The following is an 18,806-nucleotide window of genomic DNA, read 5'->3' on the forward strand; positions in this document are numbered from 1 at the left end:
TCTATATGTAGCGTTACAGCAGTTGCACTCTCTTCTGCTGTGACTGATGGAGTTCTAGGCCTCTTCCATCAGGCCAGCCAAGCGAAGAGACACGGGTGAAGTCATCTCTACATTACCGCCCCCTCAGGGGACCCGATTTCAGAGAGCGGCATACTTCTCATATTCCGTCCCTTCCATTCGCACACATACGGTATCATGCCACCCCCAATGATGTGAAACAAACCAACCTTTATATCACTGAACACTAACACACAGAAACACATTTTGCTGTCTGCGATACCTATGTTAAATTTTCACCCATTTCCTCCAATACGTGGCAGGAGCAGAAGGCCATTGTCTTGAGTGGGGAGGTCTTCTGTTGCATATTTCAATACTCTCAAAATAATGAAATTAGATTATGCTCAAGCAAGATTTTGGTTATGCATCCCTAACAAGCTTGGAGAAACCAAACTGCGATTCTTTGAAAAGAAATAGAACGTTCTACTCCCCATGATGCTTTGCTCTCCTTTCCTCCCATCGTTCCCGCAGTTTATAGTGTCAGGGGTGATTAAATGCCATGGAAACAAGACCCTGCTGTCAGTCATATTCCACGCTGAGCCTATACCCAATTGAAATTCAGCATTATTATATCAGTATGTGTAGCGAATTGTCCAAACAGACTTAAAACAGTGGAGAATTCACATCAGCTTTAGTTTTTTCATCCCATCTCAATTGCTAGCTGAGGCAGGACCACCCACCCACTCTCGTCTTGTATTACAGACACAATATTAGTGTGGTTGTGTGTGTGCACATGGGTTTTTGTGTGTGCATTGCTGCCATTTTTGCAACAGTCTTCCAAACTCTCGCAGACTCAATTATGTGGTGGCACAAGCCAATAGCTTTAGGGTTGAAATTCTATTTTGAGGAGAATTGGAGCGTGCATGTGTTTGTGTGCGCGCGTGTGTGTGTGTGTGTGTGTGTGTGTGTGGAGGCTACACCTGTTTTTTCTCATACTATAACTGTTGTTCCACTCACATACTGTCAAACCGACATGTAAAAGGTATCACCATCTTCTGTCATTCATATGCAGCAGTTTGTCTGCCCCTTTATTAGCTCTATAACATGCACACTTCATGATACATTACTCATCATTAGAGCACAGAAAAAGAAACAACAGGACACTCTTGTGGATGTAGAGTATAATAAGTGCATAATAAGGCTAGTAAGGTTGTCCCCTTGGCATTTGAGATGTGTTTGTGCTTAACTCCTAGTATTGATAATTTTACTTGGGCAAATCACACATAAAGCTGGCTATTAATTCCCGGTGATATATAATTTAACATAATAATATTACATTGTTTTATTTATTATTCTTATATTGATTCAGTGTAACTGATTAACAAAGTCCTTGATAATTTAATCAAAATTGATGTTATTTTCCTCACAAACTGCATAGAATGCCACACAGGAACACCTCCTAAATCAAATGATTCTTTTGAATGTTTTTTTGTTGATATTTGTGTGATTGGCAAAAAATTATAAAATGGAAAAAAATCAAATACTTTTAGGTTTAACATACGCAGACATTCATATAGTTTCTTTTTTAAATGCTTTTCATTTTTTTAAGTATAAATATTTATTATATTTTAAATGCAAGTAACAATATTCAGAACCTGGCAGTTCATTGAAACAAACTGAGTGAACTGACTTTCTAAAGTACACAGAGTTAATGTTTAGTTGACTGATCATTGTCTCTTTCGCTCTCTCTCTGTTTAGATATGATTATGTGGAGGTGAGAGATGGAGTGGATGAGAGCGGCCAGCTGGTCGGGAAGTACTGTGGGAAGATCGCTCCCTCTCCTGTGGTCTCCTCTGGGAACCAGCTCTTCATCAAGTTTGTGTCTGACTACGAGACTCATGGCGCTGGCTTCTCCATCCGCTACGAGATCTTCAAAACGGGTGAGTAGAAAGAAAAAGAAAGTGATAGGTGAAAAGAAGCTACAACTACCCCACAGTGGATTTTAGAGCCATAACTATTGTGCAAGGTAGGAATTAACAGTAGGAGAGCACAACAAACATATAAGGAGAGATGTAAGCGAGGGAGAGCACTTTCTGTTTTCTCTTTGTCAGTCCCTGTGGGTGAGCTGCTGAAGGGGAAAAGATCAGTAGATAATGTGGACTTGTAGACCTTCAGGGTCTATCGTTCTGGCATTGTCTGGCCTACAGAGACACACACAGATACACACTGAAGTCTTATCTGGAGATGTCACGGCAATAAGCAGAAATTTCCTGTTGTTCGGATCTGTTTCCTGTGTTTGAGGTTGGAGGCTGGAGACTCAGAGAAAGCGAGAGAGAAAGCATGTTTGCGTAACCTCGGACAGGTGCAACACACAAATACTGACCCTGTGTGTGACCTAAGGATGAGATGGATGATCCAGGGGGTTATTTTAATCTTTATTGTCCGTTTGTGTCTAGTCATTCCCATATACAAGACAAATCATAAAGGAGATCTCTTTAAAATGTGATAAAAAGCATGAAAAATACAGTAAAAACAGTAATATTGTGAAATATTACTACATTTTAAAATAATCATTTTCTGTGTGAATCTGTGTTAAAGTGTAATGTATTTCTGTGATGCTCCGCTGTATTTTCAGCATCATTGCTCCAGTCTTCAGTGTCACATGATCTTCAGAAATCAGAATAATATGATGATTTACTGCTCAAGAAACATTAATGATTATCATCAATGTTGAACACAGGATGCTTAGAAGCGTAGAAAGTTAATAAAAACTGTTTTTGAATAAAGTATAAAAAATTGACCCCAAACCTTTTTTTTTTTTTTTTTGCAGATGTTTTTTATATATATATTTTTTAACCTAATCAAATAACCAAGCTTTCGTTTAATTGGATTAACTGGAATGCACAATGAAAAAAGCATAATAAAAAAAAAATATATATATATATATATATATGTAGTTAACAGTTATCTGTTTTTGGAAATTAACTCTTCATACATTAACATATTTGAATTTATATTTTTATTATTTATTTTACTTTCAGGATAAAAATCTGAGACAAAGTTGATAGGTCATAGAATGCATCTGAGAACTCCTGGGCTATAAAAGAGTAACCCCGGAGTAATAGACGTTCCTCTGGGTTCCCATCCCACTGCTGCACCTCCACACACTTTGCCTCATCAATAACATCAATAAGTCTCCCACAGTATTCCATTATCTCAGTGCTGCTTTTCCTAAACTCGTCTTCTTGATGTGTCTGATTGGAAATGAGGATCCTCTGGAGAGAGCAAAGACGTCTGAAACGTATCGACTCAGTGCAGTCAAGGGGTCGAGCAGACGCTCTCGGCCGGGATGGGCGTCCTCGCCCTGGGTGTGTTCCTCCAGAAAACCCTCTTAGTGTATCAGCATGGGTGGGCCACAGGATCCTGTGTGAACAACAAATACTGTTGTTTGCAGTCCAGGACATGGGAATTTGTTGTGGCTACGCAAACTCTGCAGAGCGTACGTCAGCCTTATCAATTAAAGACAGAGAAGGACGGTGAGAAAGCAAAGGAAAGAATGTGAAAAGCAATAGGAAGAGTAATGAATGGTGAATAAAGAAAGGGAAACTGATTGGAAAACCTTGTCAACACCATCTGATCTGCATGTTTAAGACACAAGCACAAGTCATGATTACACACAGGTGTTGAAACAGGTGTGCAGGTATTCAAATGTTGGATGATTATAAGAATGTAACATTGTTTAAAATGAGATTATACTCATTTCAAGCTGCTGCTGCTACATTTGGAGAGGTAAGCTGTGGATTAGAGCAGGTTTCACACACATCCGCAGCGTGTGGGCTGAATCGCTGGAAGCAGCAGTACAGCACAATGTCTAATTATCTCTAAGGTACACAGTGTATTTTGTGAGTTTTACAGAGCTCTTAGATGGCTAGACTGATTTCAGAATAGGCATCTTCAACTTCAGCTGCTTATATATGTTTTTAAAGCAATTAGCCACGAGAGACCATGCGTTACAGTAATTTTACTCTGCCCTGTCCTTAAGAACACCACTTAAGTGTGCTTAAATCTCTTTAACATGCATATTGAGTGGCTTATTGCTTTTATAAAATGCCAGCAACAGCAATATGATAAAAATAGAAGTATTCAATATAAACAGTATAGATAGATAGATAGATAGATAGATAGATAGATAGATAGATAGATAGATAGATAGATAGATAGATAGATAGATAGATAGATAGATAGATAGATAGATAGATAGATAGATATTTTTACTCAAAGTGTGGTTACAGTAATGCAAAACAATGACGGATGGAGTAGCAGAGTAGTGAAATGTTCCCAATCTTTAATATTTAATACTCATTCTTTTGGAATGCATGTAAAGAATAATGGGAGAGATTTTAGACAAGCAAGGAGAAAAAGAGAGAGAGAGAGAGAGTACTGTAGAGAGCTAATTCAAAGACTACAAGAGAAAGAGAGAATAAACAGAGAACACAAAAGAAGAGAAGAATCTATTCAGGGAAAAAGTGTGAAAGTGACAAAGAAAGTGAGGGAGAGAAGATGAGGTGAAGAGAGGGCGAGAAAGCCTGGGAGCTACACACACACACACACACACAGATGAGAATCTCTCCACTGCTATCTATGAATGCAATCAAGCCTGACCCAAGCACTAACCCACACTGGACAGCATGGATCTCTAACGAAGAGCTGTCCTCAGGGGGCTTTCAGTTTCACAGACACCGTGTTCTTTCTCTCAGAGTTCCCTTACACCATCCTTAACAAGGGGCTTTTAGATGATTTTTAGAAACTTGTGTATCCCATCCGTAAAGAAGAGGAGTCTATAGTTATCATGTCATCCTGTCTTGCCGTGGCATCCCCGAAATGGCCTTTCTTAGGGTTGAAGGAGACATGCGTTTTTAGTTAACAGCTCTGCAATTTTCAGAGCCACATCAAGTGAGAAGAGAGGCTGATGTTTCACAAGTGGGGCGGAAGACGTGGGTGTGGGAGAGAAGGATGGAGAAGTAATTTATCCTCGCTCGGAGACAGTGTAGAAGGAGGGGACTGTGGAAGCCTGTTTCCACCTCGGAGTAAAAAACGTAACGTAACTGTGAGAATACATTTACATAAAATCGCAATTGCTAGAAATAAGATGAGATAAGAAAACGGGCTTCCATATGTGATGCACCACTAATAGAAAGATGAATGCTTCATGTCGCAGTCAAAATGTATATAACTGTTGCAGATTTTATTGATCTTTTGAAACAGGAAGTCTTCTTGTGAATCCAACCCAGGTTCATTGCAGAAAACATGCTAATGGTGACATTTCTGCAAAATGATATTACACTGGTTCTCACAACACTTTTAGAGTGGTTTTAATATTCTGAAAGTCTTTAGTCTTATGTGAAATAGATGAATGTGAATCTGGTAAAGCGCTTGCATTTGAAAATATTAAACACATAAAGTAGCAACCATGCTACTTTATGTTAAGGGTTTTCGGTTCATAAAATAGTATTGTGCAACAAATCGTATTAAAATATCTTTGTTTATTAACTGATAACCTGCACCTGTAATTATTATTATTATTAATTTGTGTGACAAGGTATAAAAGTTGTTGATGTTTTACTGCCACTGGTGTTAATTTCAGTTGAGAACTTCAAAGAATTGTGTGTATAAAGTATATAAGTACGCTTTTGGTGTGCTACATTTTCAGAAATGTAGATAGAGGCACATTCATGCAATAGTTGCATAGCCGTTACCAGTGAACTGCCTTAAAGTCATGCTGAAAGTCTGCCTCGTCATCGCTAACTCATGTCTGGCTAGGACATTCATCACCGAGATGTTATCTGAACGTCTTTACGATGGCACCTGTGTCAACACAGTAGGACCAGGCTGTTTTTTTTAAGGAGGGAAGCTTGTTCATTGTGTCCAGTTTAGTTGTCTTTTACAAGTTTAGTTGCTTTTTACAGGCCAGTGGCATAGGTCACATCTGGCAAGGCAAGCATGTCTCTCTTCAAACCCGTCTTCTAAATAAACCCCTCTACATTAACACTCAGAGCTAATGAAACCCTAGGCAGAAACTATCTTTCTGTGCATTGCCCATTCTCGTTCTCTAGGGGAACCATCAGCCGTGCTGGCTGGCTAAATGATGTGTCAGCAACTGTAGATTGTAAGTGTGTGTGTGTTTGTGTGTTCAGGGTAACCCCACAGCTGTGACTCCAGATTAATGTTTGTTGGAAAGTGTGGCCAAATTTTGCTTCTCAAACTCTCATCGCGCCCATTAACCTGTCTTAGCATAGCGGCAAGGAAAGGTGTGTGTGTGTGTGTGTCCAGATTAATTACTCTCCCTGCAGATATATGCAATGTAAACAAAAGCGATTAGCTCACTAGACCCAGAACACCTCCAGCCATTTCATTTCTGTTTCAGCATTACATAAATATTTGTGCTATGCCAAGGGATCTAGTAATATAGATCTCTTAGCGTTAACATAGCTGTGTCAGCTCAGTTTCAGTTCTGTGTATAGTGTAGCTAACAAACTACGAAAAAGAAAATAACATCGTCTATAGAGAACCCTTAGATAAAGTAACAAGAATGGATACAAATGTATTTTAGTTTTATTTAATACTATTATAGTATTTAAACTTGTATTTTTTTATTTGCTATTGAAATTTGAATAGTGTTTATTTATTTTAGGTATTTTTATTTAGATTTATTTTTTTTATTTAGGTTTTAGTTTTAGTAATTTTAGTACCTAAACTTAGTTTATTTCGGTTGGTTTCAAAGGCAAGGTATAGAATATCAGCTTTATTTAAATTAATTTAAACTATAGATATTATTAACAAAAGCAACATTGATTCGAAAATATAATGTCTAAAACAGAGGGATACAGCTTCAGTAATATCTGGTTTTGATTATGTCAGAAGAACTAAAGATTAAAGGTTCATTTCTAAATGACGGCAATGTGTAGACATGTTGTATTGTTAGATATACATCACTGAGATCTCAAGGGGAGACCCCAAACGTAACAAGAGTAAAGTTAATCTCAACGGAACATGGGGATTAAATCTCGGACGCTTTGCTGGGTTTGTTTGCACTAAGGGGAGACCTGCAAGCGATCATTTTAACAAGCATTGCCTCTGGCCTGTTAAATAAACAGCATATTCCACAGAGGCGAAGACTTCAGCCACTTGAGCGCATTGAAAAGATAAGCCCTGTGTATATACGTTAGGGCGGAAAAGCAAAATAAATCGTACAAAAACTATCCGTTAATGTCAGAATTAGCGCTTAGCTGCTATGAATCAAGCCTGTGTTTTTTCAATACCACTTCACTCCTCTCTCATAAATTCTGGTGTTTAAGTGTAAATTTAGCTCAGAACGACTTGAAAGTATTTGTGGCTGTGAGCGGGAAGAAACTGAGAGAGAAAGCTGGATGACTCTCACAAAGCTTTATTTGTTTGGCTTGAGTTTACAGGCTTGAAGCTCCCTCTTGTAAAGATTTTTTTTTTTCAACTACTTGCAAATAACTGCAGAAACAAACCAAGAGACATGGAAATGTGTGGATGTTTTAAGCATTTGCTGTTAGCAACAATAGCGACTGTCTCTGAATCAGTATGAGACATGCATAATTGCAAATGCACACACACATATACAGTACACAAACCCTAGCATCCCACCGCAATCTGTAAACAGCAGTGAAGCATTACAAAACCAGTCACAGTCAAGAGCAGCAAAGCTACACAGTTAGTGGACCAACAACTCTCTATTATACATAACACTCTATATTTAAGTCATCCGCAGAGGCACTAAAACTACACAAGTGTGCCAATAACACATTGTAAAAAAAAAATAATAATTACTTAATGTGTATTTTTGCATTAGAATTCAATGAGACGACTGTCATGATGTCATCGAAAATAACTAAACAAGCAAACTGAGCAGTTATACCAACTATAGTGCCCCTTTATGGTGATGTTGTCAATAGAAATGGATTCTGACATATTTCGGAACTCAACGCATTTGTTTTCATGTTCTTGCTTCGAGTATGTTCTGGGTTGTTTTGCTAAAAAGATAATGTCATAGCATGCACTTTATAAATAGAGTAAGAACTGATGCAGAGGAAATGTGCTCTTATCTTGCTAAAGGAAAACGCAATTCCTTCTTGCCCGTGGAACAGCCACGGAATTTCTTCCTCTGTGAGAAGATTATCTTAAGAATAGTCTACAGAAATTGAGTGTGTCTATCTGCAGAAACTGCTGGAACTTATGCAAACTTTCAAAAACTTAAGATGAAAGTTGAACGTTTTTGGCTCCATCATCAAATCGTTCCTTTGAATTTCTTTATAAGCCTGCTAAGCCTAGTAACTTTTATTTCGACTTGGAAAGTTTCAGAGATACTGATTGTTCACCATTCAGCTGACAGTTTTCAATCCTAAACCCCAAAGTGTTTGTGCAATTGCCCTGTCCTGTCCATGTGACACCTTCTCCTCGTGTGACACCCAAGGCTTCAGTAGATTAGAATGGAGGCCTGTAGAGTTTGGGAAGGCCACGTTCATTGACTGCAACAGTTATTTTTTTTTTACAAAAGAAACTGTAATATTAAATGTCTGGAATTTTAAAGCTCTGTGAAAGGACTAAAAGTGTGGAATTTATGTCCTGCTGTTTAAAAACCCACCAAGTAGTGCACTAAATGTCAACTCACTTTAGCTTCAAATTCCCGGGCTGGCCATTTTCTTTAGAGCACAGGAAAAATGGAAAAGAAAGATAAAAAGAAGCAGTTAACAGGTTTTGTGGTAGAGTTTTTGATGACATTAAATTATGCACCTAAGTTTCCAAAATAACTGGAAATGTTCTTCAACATTCCTTTAAAGCTGTGCAAAATACCTTTTTGTTTTTTTCAATAATTGTTCCGTCCTTTCAAGAGTTGTTTGTTAGACTGTCCATTCATAACATTTTTTAAAAAGGTGTAGTTCACCTAACAATGGAAATTCTGACATAGTTTACGTTCCATTGTGTCAAAGCCCATATAACTTACTTTCTGTCATAGAACAAAATAGGAGATATTAGTAGTAATATGTTCAAGTTGCACTCTTAGACATAAGAAAAGTATGTTTTTCGATGAGTAATGAGTTTTGATCTGTGGCTTGAGAAGATGATGTAGAACAGAAGTTGTACAGACCATTTTAATGATGCACCCTGGTCCCCATCTAATTTTTAAGCAAGCAAGCACTTTGAAAGTTCTTCAAGAGTTACCCTTTTGTCTTCCACTTTTAGTTAGTTTTTTTTTTTGGTTTTTAGCCACAGTGACATCCTTATTTGTCATCTCTGCTCTGGTTCATGATCTTTAAACTTTTGCACCCACAGTAATAACCTGGAGATCCCACACTTCATTAGGTGCAGTGCTGACTTAATGTTGATATTTCAGCGTTGACGATCCAGAGGTGATCCTTTATGCATCACTCTGTAACAAGAGCATATTTACTCTTCGAGCTCTGACCCTATTCATCACACAACAGCTTTAGCTGAGCAACCGTTGTGTAAGTGCAAAGTAGTGATGCATGTGTGAACTTCACAACACACTGCATCAACAATATAGTCCACCAGGGAGTTCTGGGTAAATGTTATGACTTGCTGCATGATATAAAATGTGTGTGCATTTATAAAGAGTGTATAGAGTGAGTTTTTTTAAAGTATGATGGCCACATTTTGCTATTTCTTAATTGTGTTGTTTTAAGCACCAACCATACAGCAGAGAGTGCATATGAAACATTTAATAAGCACAAGCTCATATGTGCTTTACGTTCTTTTTGGTCTTGTTTCGTCTTCATTATTAGCCCACACACCCAAGACATCATGCAGCAGTCGTATCCCGAGCAGGGTGGGCCTCCACCACGGCCCATAAACCATGCAATCATTGAGCAAAACAACACAGACCACCATGTTCTTTCTTCAATGCTTGTTTGTTCCCCCTACTCCATCTGCGTCAGTGAACAAACAAAATATCCTAACTTTTTCCTTCCTCTCGGTGTCCACCTCAGGTCCAGAATGTTCCAGGAACTTCACCTCCAGCAGTGGAGTCATCAAGTCGCCGGGTTTTCCAGAGAAGTACCCCAACAACCTGGATTGCACGTTCATGATCTTTGCTCCCAAGATGTCGGAGATCGTTCTGGAGTTCGAGAGCTTTGAGCTGGAGCCAGACACGCAGCCACCCACTGGAGTGTTCTGCCGCTACGACCGCCTGGAGATTTGGGACGGCTTCCCTGGAGGTGAGTCATTGGAGAGATCTGCTGCTCCAAACAGGAAAATGTTTGAAACAAAAGATCATTTAGCGAATAATGTTTGCACAAATGGTTCTCAAATACTCACACTTCAAAGGACCAGAAACAATAAACTTTAATCTACAGAAACATGACATAACATCAGATAACAAGAATGTACTAGATCTTTACCTTGTAAAACTACTCTTAAAAGTGTCAATTTTGTTTAAACTTAGATTTATACATTTATTAGGAGGATGATATTTGGCTGAGATACGGCTATTTGGAAATCTGGACTCGAGAGCAAAAAATATCAACATTTTTAAGAAAATCACCTTTAAAGTTGTCCAAATGAAGTTCTTAGCAATGCGTATTACTAATCAGAAATTACATTTTGAAATATTTACGGAATAAATTTACAAAATATATTCATGCAACAAAAACTTTACTAAAAATCCTAAAGATTTTTAGGCATTAAAAGAAAAATCGATATTTTTGACCCGTGCAATGTATTTTTGGCTATTCCTACAAATACACCCCAGAGACTTAAGACTTGTTTTGTTGCCCAGGGTCACATATAAGGACTTTAGAGTAGTAATATGTACCCTTAAGGTACAGCTTATGAATCTTAAATATATTGCAATGTCATTCCTTTAAGCATACTGCCACAGTAACAGGCTACTGCAACCCTGAAGGAACTATTTTTGCACATTTTATCTGAGATGGCACCAGGTTCATTTCAGGATTGTAAATCTGAACGTATAGAAAAGTAATAGCAAACATTTCCTCAACAAGCTGCATAAATTGAAATAAAATACAGTTCAATACTTAAGAAGGCAGTCTGGAAAATGAAACTAAAGGATGGAGGTACTCAGAGCAGAGGTAATTGGGAGGGTCTCATCTTTGGCCTTCTGGAAATGGTCTTAAACAGATAAGCCAGATGCTATGACTACAGTAAATAACAATGGCGTATGATTGATCTCTAGGGGAGAACAGACGCCTGACCTCGAACACAAGCAAAACAAACCTTTCCTAGGCATGGCCAAAGATATTTGGACTGGCGCACATACTCTTACATCCCCAAACGTAATGCATAAGTGTATTTGAGAACATGTTGGTATGAGCTCTTTATCCCATCTTTATCCCATCTTTATCCCATCTTTATCCCATCTCTCTGGACATTAGACTGTGGTTTGTCTCAGGCAGTTCAGGGTGAGGGACTTTGGAATGTAGACTATTGTCATAACACCAGAAATATTCTGTTCTCCAAGATAATTACTGTTTTTATTTGTGTGTGTGTGTATTTGAACTGTATATACACACCTAGAAGCCCAAAAGGAAGACTTCAGCTCAAAGCAGGAAGGAAGTCTGCCAGGACCAGAGGTCTTATTCAGTTTCCACTTCATTATCGACTTTGTTCTGTCTTGACGGAAGAGAGAAGCCGTGAACAAATGACACCTTTGATCTGAGACCGAGCCTTTTTAGCTTTCTCATCAGTTAAATTTTTTTAAATTAGTTTCAGCATTCTTCTGAGGATGTTTATGATTAAAAGAAAGTCTGTTTAAATAATTGTTATTTAAAGTATACACAAAGTCTTTTGTGGACAGGTCCAGACATAATTTGCAATCATTTTTGGAATTTGTGGAATTTTCGGGATGGAATCCTATGCTGTTTGTTTATTTTAGATTTCCTTAATTTTTGTTTTGTGTTCCACGGCAACAACATGTAGGTTTGGAACAAGATAATTGTGATTAATGCTGACAGAATATTCATTTCTGAATGAACTTTTTATTTGAAAAGTGCTGAAAATCCTGCACTCTTATTGAAGTCTTAAGCAAACTCAAGAAGTAAGGGGTGTGTAGAGCTTTTTGTGAATCCAAAATCCATGTAGACCTGAGGAAAATGTAGAACCTGGGACAAAGGTTAGACCCAACACCCTCTGTTGAAACATCTACAATGAAAAAGATGTCCCACAAGTACACGGCGAGAGAGAAAGAGCCAAGAGGGAGGTTGAAGACAAGACTTTAAAGGGAGGTCCCTGGTGCCTTAGGGCCTCAGAGTAACTCCTCTCTATGGTTCAGACACTAGCTGCATTACCTGTGGAGCCACACCAATCAATAAGTGCATTAGTGTGGAAAGGCTGTGAGGCGTGAGACAGAAGCCTCTATGCCCACCCCTCCATCACCCACTGGCGGTCCACTTTGAGGCAGTCACAGCCTGGCAGGGGTTTATAAAGCCCCCTCCTCCTCCAACAGGGCAGACATGCTGAATGGGTTCATGGAGAGGCTCTTTAAAATTTCATAGCCCTGTTGAGTCATGCAGATAATCCGGACGCTTCACCATACCCAGCTCTGTCTCAACACACAAGTGCACAAATTTATGCACACTTGGATGCACCTGTTTCTATGAATTCTTATGAAGATTAAGATTCGTGTAAACCCAAAGAGCTGCTTTATATAATCACACACACACACACACAAAGCTGTCAGATCTGTTTAATCTCTTGTGCTGTAATGGGCATCTTCTCAGAGAGCCAATCACAGTTTCTTCTTAAGTCAAAATTTCAGTGATTTGTGGTCAATTTTAATATAATCCTAGATTTCGTGTGGTTCTTATTTTGCATTGGGTCAGTAATTAGACCTTTTACTCAGGTTTTGAGATTTCGTGTATATTTGTAAACCATGGGTTAATCTTGCTATTTGCATTTTTACGAGGTTATTTTTATTTATTTATTTTTTGACGGTGTGCAAAAAAAAAAAAATGCACAAAAATGTGTAATTTCAGTGTAATTTCTGTCAACTCGTACATAATTAATAAGGCAAGCACTGGAGCTTTATAATTGGTTGTCTGTTGCCAAACAACTTGCCTTTACATTTAGCCCTATAATCTATAATGGTACAAGTTTGCTTAAACCAAAGTGCCCTAAACCTGGAAAGGGATGTACATATAGTATGAAGAGCTCTTTTTCAATACATCTTTAAAGCATTTCTTCCTCCCAGCTGATTGCATTGCATACCTCTTAATTTACAGCCTTAGTTGTGTTTGGTTCCTTCCTTTTTGTCCCCTTCAACTCCTACACATTTCTTTTAAAGTGGCTTCTGGGAAGTCACATTAAAGTGGCCCTGGAATAAACAATAAGTGCAGGAATTTATGGTCGCCACTGAAAACAGAAACCCAAGGTCATAGACACTTACAAAACAGACACTGCCCTTTTCATTTCCATCAACAACAAGGTGTAAGAGAGAGAATGTTTTGTTCAGTCAGTGTAGTTACACAAGGCCAACCAATCACACTGTCCTTGACGTTCACACAGGATCAGCTGTGATAGAATGGCTTGAATGGTAGATTATTAAACTTATCTAATCATGCCTCTCTTTCCTCTATCTCTGTCTCTTTCCACAGTTGGTCCATACATTGGGAGATACTGTGGACAAAATACTCCAGGACGGATCATATCCTACACTGGAATCTTGGCTTTGACAATCAACACAGACAGTGCTATTGCAAAAGAGGGATTCTCAGCTAATTTTACTGTGCTGGAAAGGACAGTACCAGATGGTAAGTCAATACTGCAATGTTTAAAGCGCATGAAATAATTCATGAAATGAATACTAAATTCCCATGAGTTGAAGTCTCCAGTAATATAAGCATCCTAGAAGAGGTTGTTTATTGTGCATAACATGGATCGCCATGTTAAGATCACACAACCATGCTGTGTGATTAAATAATTCAGTATGTCAATCTTGTGTTCAGGATTTAAGATTCTGTAGTTAATAAACACAAACTTTAGATAACCTTGTCTTGCCAAAAATGTATAATTTTTTAAAAATAAAAATAGATTTTAATTTTATGTCAAAATTAGCATATTAAGTAAAGATTATGTTCCATTAAGATATTTTGTAAATTTTCTTAACTTAAATACAGTATATCAAAAAATCAAAACTCAGATTCCAGCTTTTTTTTTTTAAATGTATCTCCACCAAATATTGTACTCCTAATAAACCATACATCAATGGAGAGATTATTTATAAAAAATTCAGAGAGATTGACCCTTATGACTGGTTTTGTGGTCCAGGGTCACATATGTTACAAACCAAGCAAATGTACAGTTTTCTTAACCAAAGTAGTATAATAAAAAAAAAAAATAATAATAATAATAATAAAACTTAATTTGTGAGCTCTGATATCATTTTAAAAATCTAATTCTAGAAAATCAAAAAAAAAAAAAAAGGGTTAAAGGACATTATGAGAACTTTACCTTGAGAAAGTTATTGAAACACACCCTGTTGATAAGGGTATAAACCCATATACAGATGTGTACCCACATTCACCTCCAAATACAACATGATACGACATGGGAAGTTATTAAATCAGCTCTTCCCGCTCAGCTGTGGCCCTCTTTCATTAAGTGATTGTGTTAAGAGTCATGACCCATCTGCCCTTCTTTATGGGGATTGGTTTACTCTTTTTTTCCAAACCAGGTCCCCCCCAGATGATTCACCTCTTCACCCCAATTTAAGAAATGCTCCAACTAAACATTTAATTTCAGAACACACCCCCAACCTCACCCGCAATCACGTTATGCATTCAAAACTCTCCTTAGACACTTTGTTACTCCTCCTCTGGCTGTCTACCTCACCTACCCTTGAGAACATACCTGTTCAACATGACAAGTAGAGGTGCTTGTGATTCGACACAAATGTCCAGTATAATTGCAGTTCATACCAGTTTAAGGTGGATACATATTGTATATTTCATAAAGTGCATATTAAGGTTGTGAACTGGTGTACCATGTTATATTTCAGCTTGAGCTCTCAGAACACATCAAGGTGTGTACTACATCTCTGCCATCCCGGCTCATGCTCAAGAATACATTCAGTGTGTTCACAGCAGGGGCTCGCCGAACACTCGCAGTCTATCAATTATTTATTGGCTCCATAAATTTACATTCTGTGGCAGCTTCTCTCGCAGTTCGACATGTTTACCAGTATATTGTGCTTTGCAGGAAGGAAGGAGATCGCCATTGGCAATAAGTCTTTATGCGAAGGATTTTGTCAGGGATCCGTCGTAGATTTATGATCTGTGCCGAGTCGGACCGAACAGTGACGGATGCCAGATGTAATCAGACGAGAGATCTGGTTGTTTTCAGTCATTGTTCTAAAGAATGAAAGGGTGGAAAGTGGATAGATGGCTGGAAGAGATAGATAAAACATAACAAAAGAGAATGAGTAATGTGAAGATTAAGTTGAGCTGAGGTTTCAAGGGTAAAAGAGAGACATTCATGAGAAGCACATAAAAGACTCAACAATCACTTTTGATTTTGAGTTTAGTGTTAACATGAGCTGCTAAGCTAATTAAGTGATTTTTTTTTTTAATAAGCACAAAAACCACTGTCTATCTAACATCCATGTTTTCTCCATCTGGTACATGTTTATTCCTGGATGTTTGGGCTGTGTTGTGTGTGCATGTGCATATCTGACCTGCTTGAACCTTACAATGTAACACGAGCTCACCCTGTTTCAACAAATTTTCTTACATTTAAAACTGTGTTTGTTTGGAGTCTGTGACCTGTTGTAAATAGATTAGCATTTCTCCCAGCTCAGCCCTCAACATTTCCCTATCCTTCACTGTCTCAGAGTCATAAATTCTGTGCAGAAGCGTCTGGAAAAAGACCCTTGGGGGTCAAAGCATGAACTTTGCTTGTTTCAGACACACGGACAGCATGCCTCGAAACTAGTGCCCCATAACATCACAAAACAATCAGCAATGCCCTTATACTGGGTGGCATGGCATGAGAAGTGATATACAACCTGCTCTCCTTCCATCTAAAAACACAGACATGCTAGAGGCGTCTCTGACTTCCCATTCCTCCAAATGCTGACGCTGGGGAAATGGCCTTACCGCGTGCCATTTAACTGTGCACCTTCAGAAGGCATTTCTTTTATGAACCTCAAGACTTCTCTCGCTGTTCGACTTAAGAGCTTAAACTGAATGTTTTATGAATAAAGGTTTGCGTCCTAATGTGGTACACTTCCCACAGTGCTTCCATTAAACTGTGGGAAAGAACAGTGCATATGTTTTATTCTGGTGCTAAGAGATGGAAACCTATGGTACCATTCCTGAAAGGAAGGCCTTAGTTTGGGTCATGATCTAATGTATTCTTTATTTAGATTGTGAAATGACATTTTAACAGCTCCCCCACCCCTATTTTTCTCTGTGCTTTCCTCAGACTTTGACTGCACTGAGCCTTTGGGTATGGAAACTGGGGAAATCCATTCTGACCAAATCATGGCCTCATCCCAGTACAACCCCAGCTGGTCCCCAGAACGATCTAGACTCAACAACCCTGAGAATGGTTGGACCCCTGCAGAGGACTCAAACAAAGAATGGATCCAGGTACTGTATGATTCCCATGCGTATACTGAAAATAGCAGTCTATTAATCGAGAAATGATTCTGCTTAAATTCTGAGATTTTCTCAAGGCATCGCAATTCTCTCTCGAATCTCCACTTCTCCACTTGAACCTAAATTAATCATTCAGAAAGTTTGAAAAGGTTGAAGCAAAAACACAAGGATGTTCACAGTGGGCTGTGTTTACATAAATCTTGCATCATAAAAGCCGATGTGCAAGTACAGTGAACGTACAATCACTCTTCTTCATGAGCATTTGAGTCTGCAGTTAAAAACTAGTGTACAGCGCCATCTGCTGTTAAAATCTAAGCTCAGAATCGATTCGAGAGAGAATCACGATGCATTCCGAAAGTCTCAGAATCGATCCACAAATCACCATGCAGCGATTCATTGTCCCAGCCCTATAATGAATGAGTAATGGAGGGATTTATCCTTGGAGGAGAATAGAAACTTCTGTGATATTTTTTTGAAGAACGGAGAAGTCGAGTCTACAGACAAAAACTTTGAAACTCCCTCATGCTTTTAAGAATTTTGAGTTAGAAACTTTGTCTAGATGAATTCGAATTCAACTCGATCAGGCAGCCTTGCAGATGCATTTGCCCTTGGTTCTCTTTCGGAGACCAGCAGTAACATCTGTTGAAGTTTGCCCTTTTGTCGACAGCCATGGAATGTTAAAACCCAAATGTACTGGTTTGCTTTGGCAGCAGTGAGTCTTCCTGGCCAACAGATGCTTGTAACCTTAACAAAGACTGTCTATGAGATGCATCTGGGTGTATCTAACATGATCTTAATGTCCGAGAGACAATACGAAACCTGAAACTTATTCTAAGGAATGTGGCCACACACAAGGACAGTGGCATGGACAAAACATTATTTGCGCGTCTATTTCAGTCACATGCATTTGTGAAAAACTTTTGGCAGGAGTCATTGTGTTGATTTCACAAACATTGCAGCAACTCAGCATGCCTTTTCTTGCACTTAGGGGCTTTTCTGTGACCCAAACCTCAAGGGTACCCTCAAAACCCAGACTTTTTTTTATAATCTTTGCCTGACTGGAAAGTTTGGGCCAAAAAGACTCCTCAGGAGGCTAATAACAGATGTGACCCACGGCCAAGAATTTGCTAGGCTAGGCCTGTTAAGCAGATTTTCCTTATTGCTATCAAAATATTGTCTGTGTTCTAAACCAGAAACTAATTGAATTAGAGGACAGTCCCTCAACTTAGCAGAGAAGAGGAACCACAACGTTTACTTCTCTATTTCGATGTAAAAGCGAGACATACGCATTTCCTGAGGAACTGGAGATGACTTCCTCCCCAGTGGCTACAAATTTTGATCCACGTTTTAGGAAGAAATTCCACAAGGAGAGCCCTGAGGATGCAATGTGTAGTCTGATCCAGTTGAGGATTGTAACTGTTGCCGATTTCTTGAGTGCTTTTGATCATAGTTATTCAAAATTCTTCTCTGTTTAATGGACTCATTATACTTATAGATTACCAGTCTCTGTCAATATGGTATTGATTGGGAACTGTTGTAGAGAGCACAATGAACTATCTGAACACTCTACCAGGATGTTCTTTGAGAAGCAGTCGATGATTCCCCTCTACTCATTTTACAGACCATCACTTTAAGTGAAGGATTCTCATGTTTGTAAGATGACAGTATATTTATCAATGCTTGGTGTGCAGTTTTGACATGCTGTTGTGCTATTTACTTTTATCTTGTATCCAACCAATGGGAAGTCATCAGAAAAGGAACATTCCGCTTATGTGGCTTAAATGAGTCTGAAAGATCAGAGAAAATGTATTTTCTAGCACCCAAACCAATCGGTTCCACATCATTTCACAGTTGCCACTTCATATTTTATTTAGGATAATTAAGGAGACTCTGCAACTGTTCACCCTCTTGGCTTTGCTGAACTTGTTTAGTCATTTCAGATATTAATGAAACCCTAACAGACTCGCCTCCCACAGTGCAGTATCGAGCTGAAGAGAACACAATTTGGCAGCCGCCTGGAATTCTCTAAAGGGTATTGATTAGAGGAAGGGTACTCTTTTTGGTGGGAGAAATTTCAGCAAATCAAACGTATTCTGTTTCAGCCCCCATGTACCGTGCCCCTGTAAATCCCTTTCCGCCAATCAGATGTCAAAG

The 18,806-nt window shown here is 38.6% G+C and overlaps 1 protein-coding gene across 2 annotated transcripts in view; it reads left to right on the plus strand.

Moving 5' to 3' along the window:
• LOC113042227 (neuropilin-1a-like) overlaps positions 1–18,806 on the plus strand; it is a 60,122-nt gene that overhangs the window by 16,690 nt on the left and 24,626 nt on the right. For both annotated transcript variants that reach the window (XM_026200887.1, XM_026200888.1), the window contains exons 3-6: positions 1,756–1,937; positions 10,029–10,256; positions 13,650–13,805; positions 16,477–16,643. In XM_026200887.1, the coding sequence (XP_026056672.1) occupies positions 1,756–1,937; positions 10,029–10,256; positions 13,650–13,805; positions 16,477–16,643 (733 nt within the window). The remainder of the gene's footprint in view (positions 1–1,755; positions 1,938–10,028; positions 10,257–13,649; positions 13,806–16,476; positions 16,644–18,806) is intronic.

Source organism: Carassius auratus, chromosome 24 (genome assembly GCF_003368295.1).
Source record: "Carassius auratus strain Wakin chromosome 24, ASM336829v1, whole genome shotgun sequence".
NCBI classification, from domain to species: domain Eukaryota; kingdom Metazoa; phylum Chordata; class Actinopteri; order Cypriniformes; family Cyprinidae; genus Carassius; species Carassius auratus.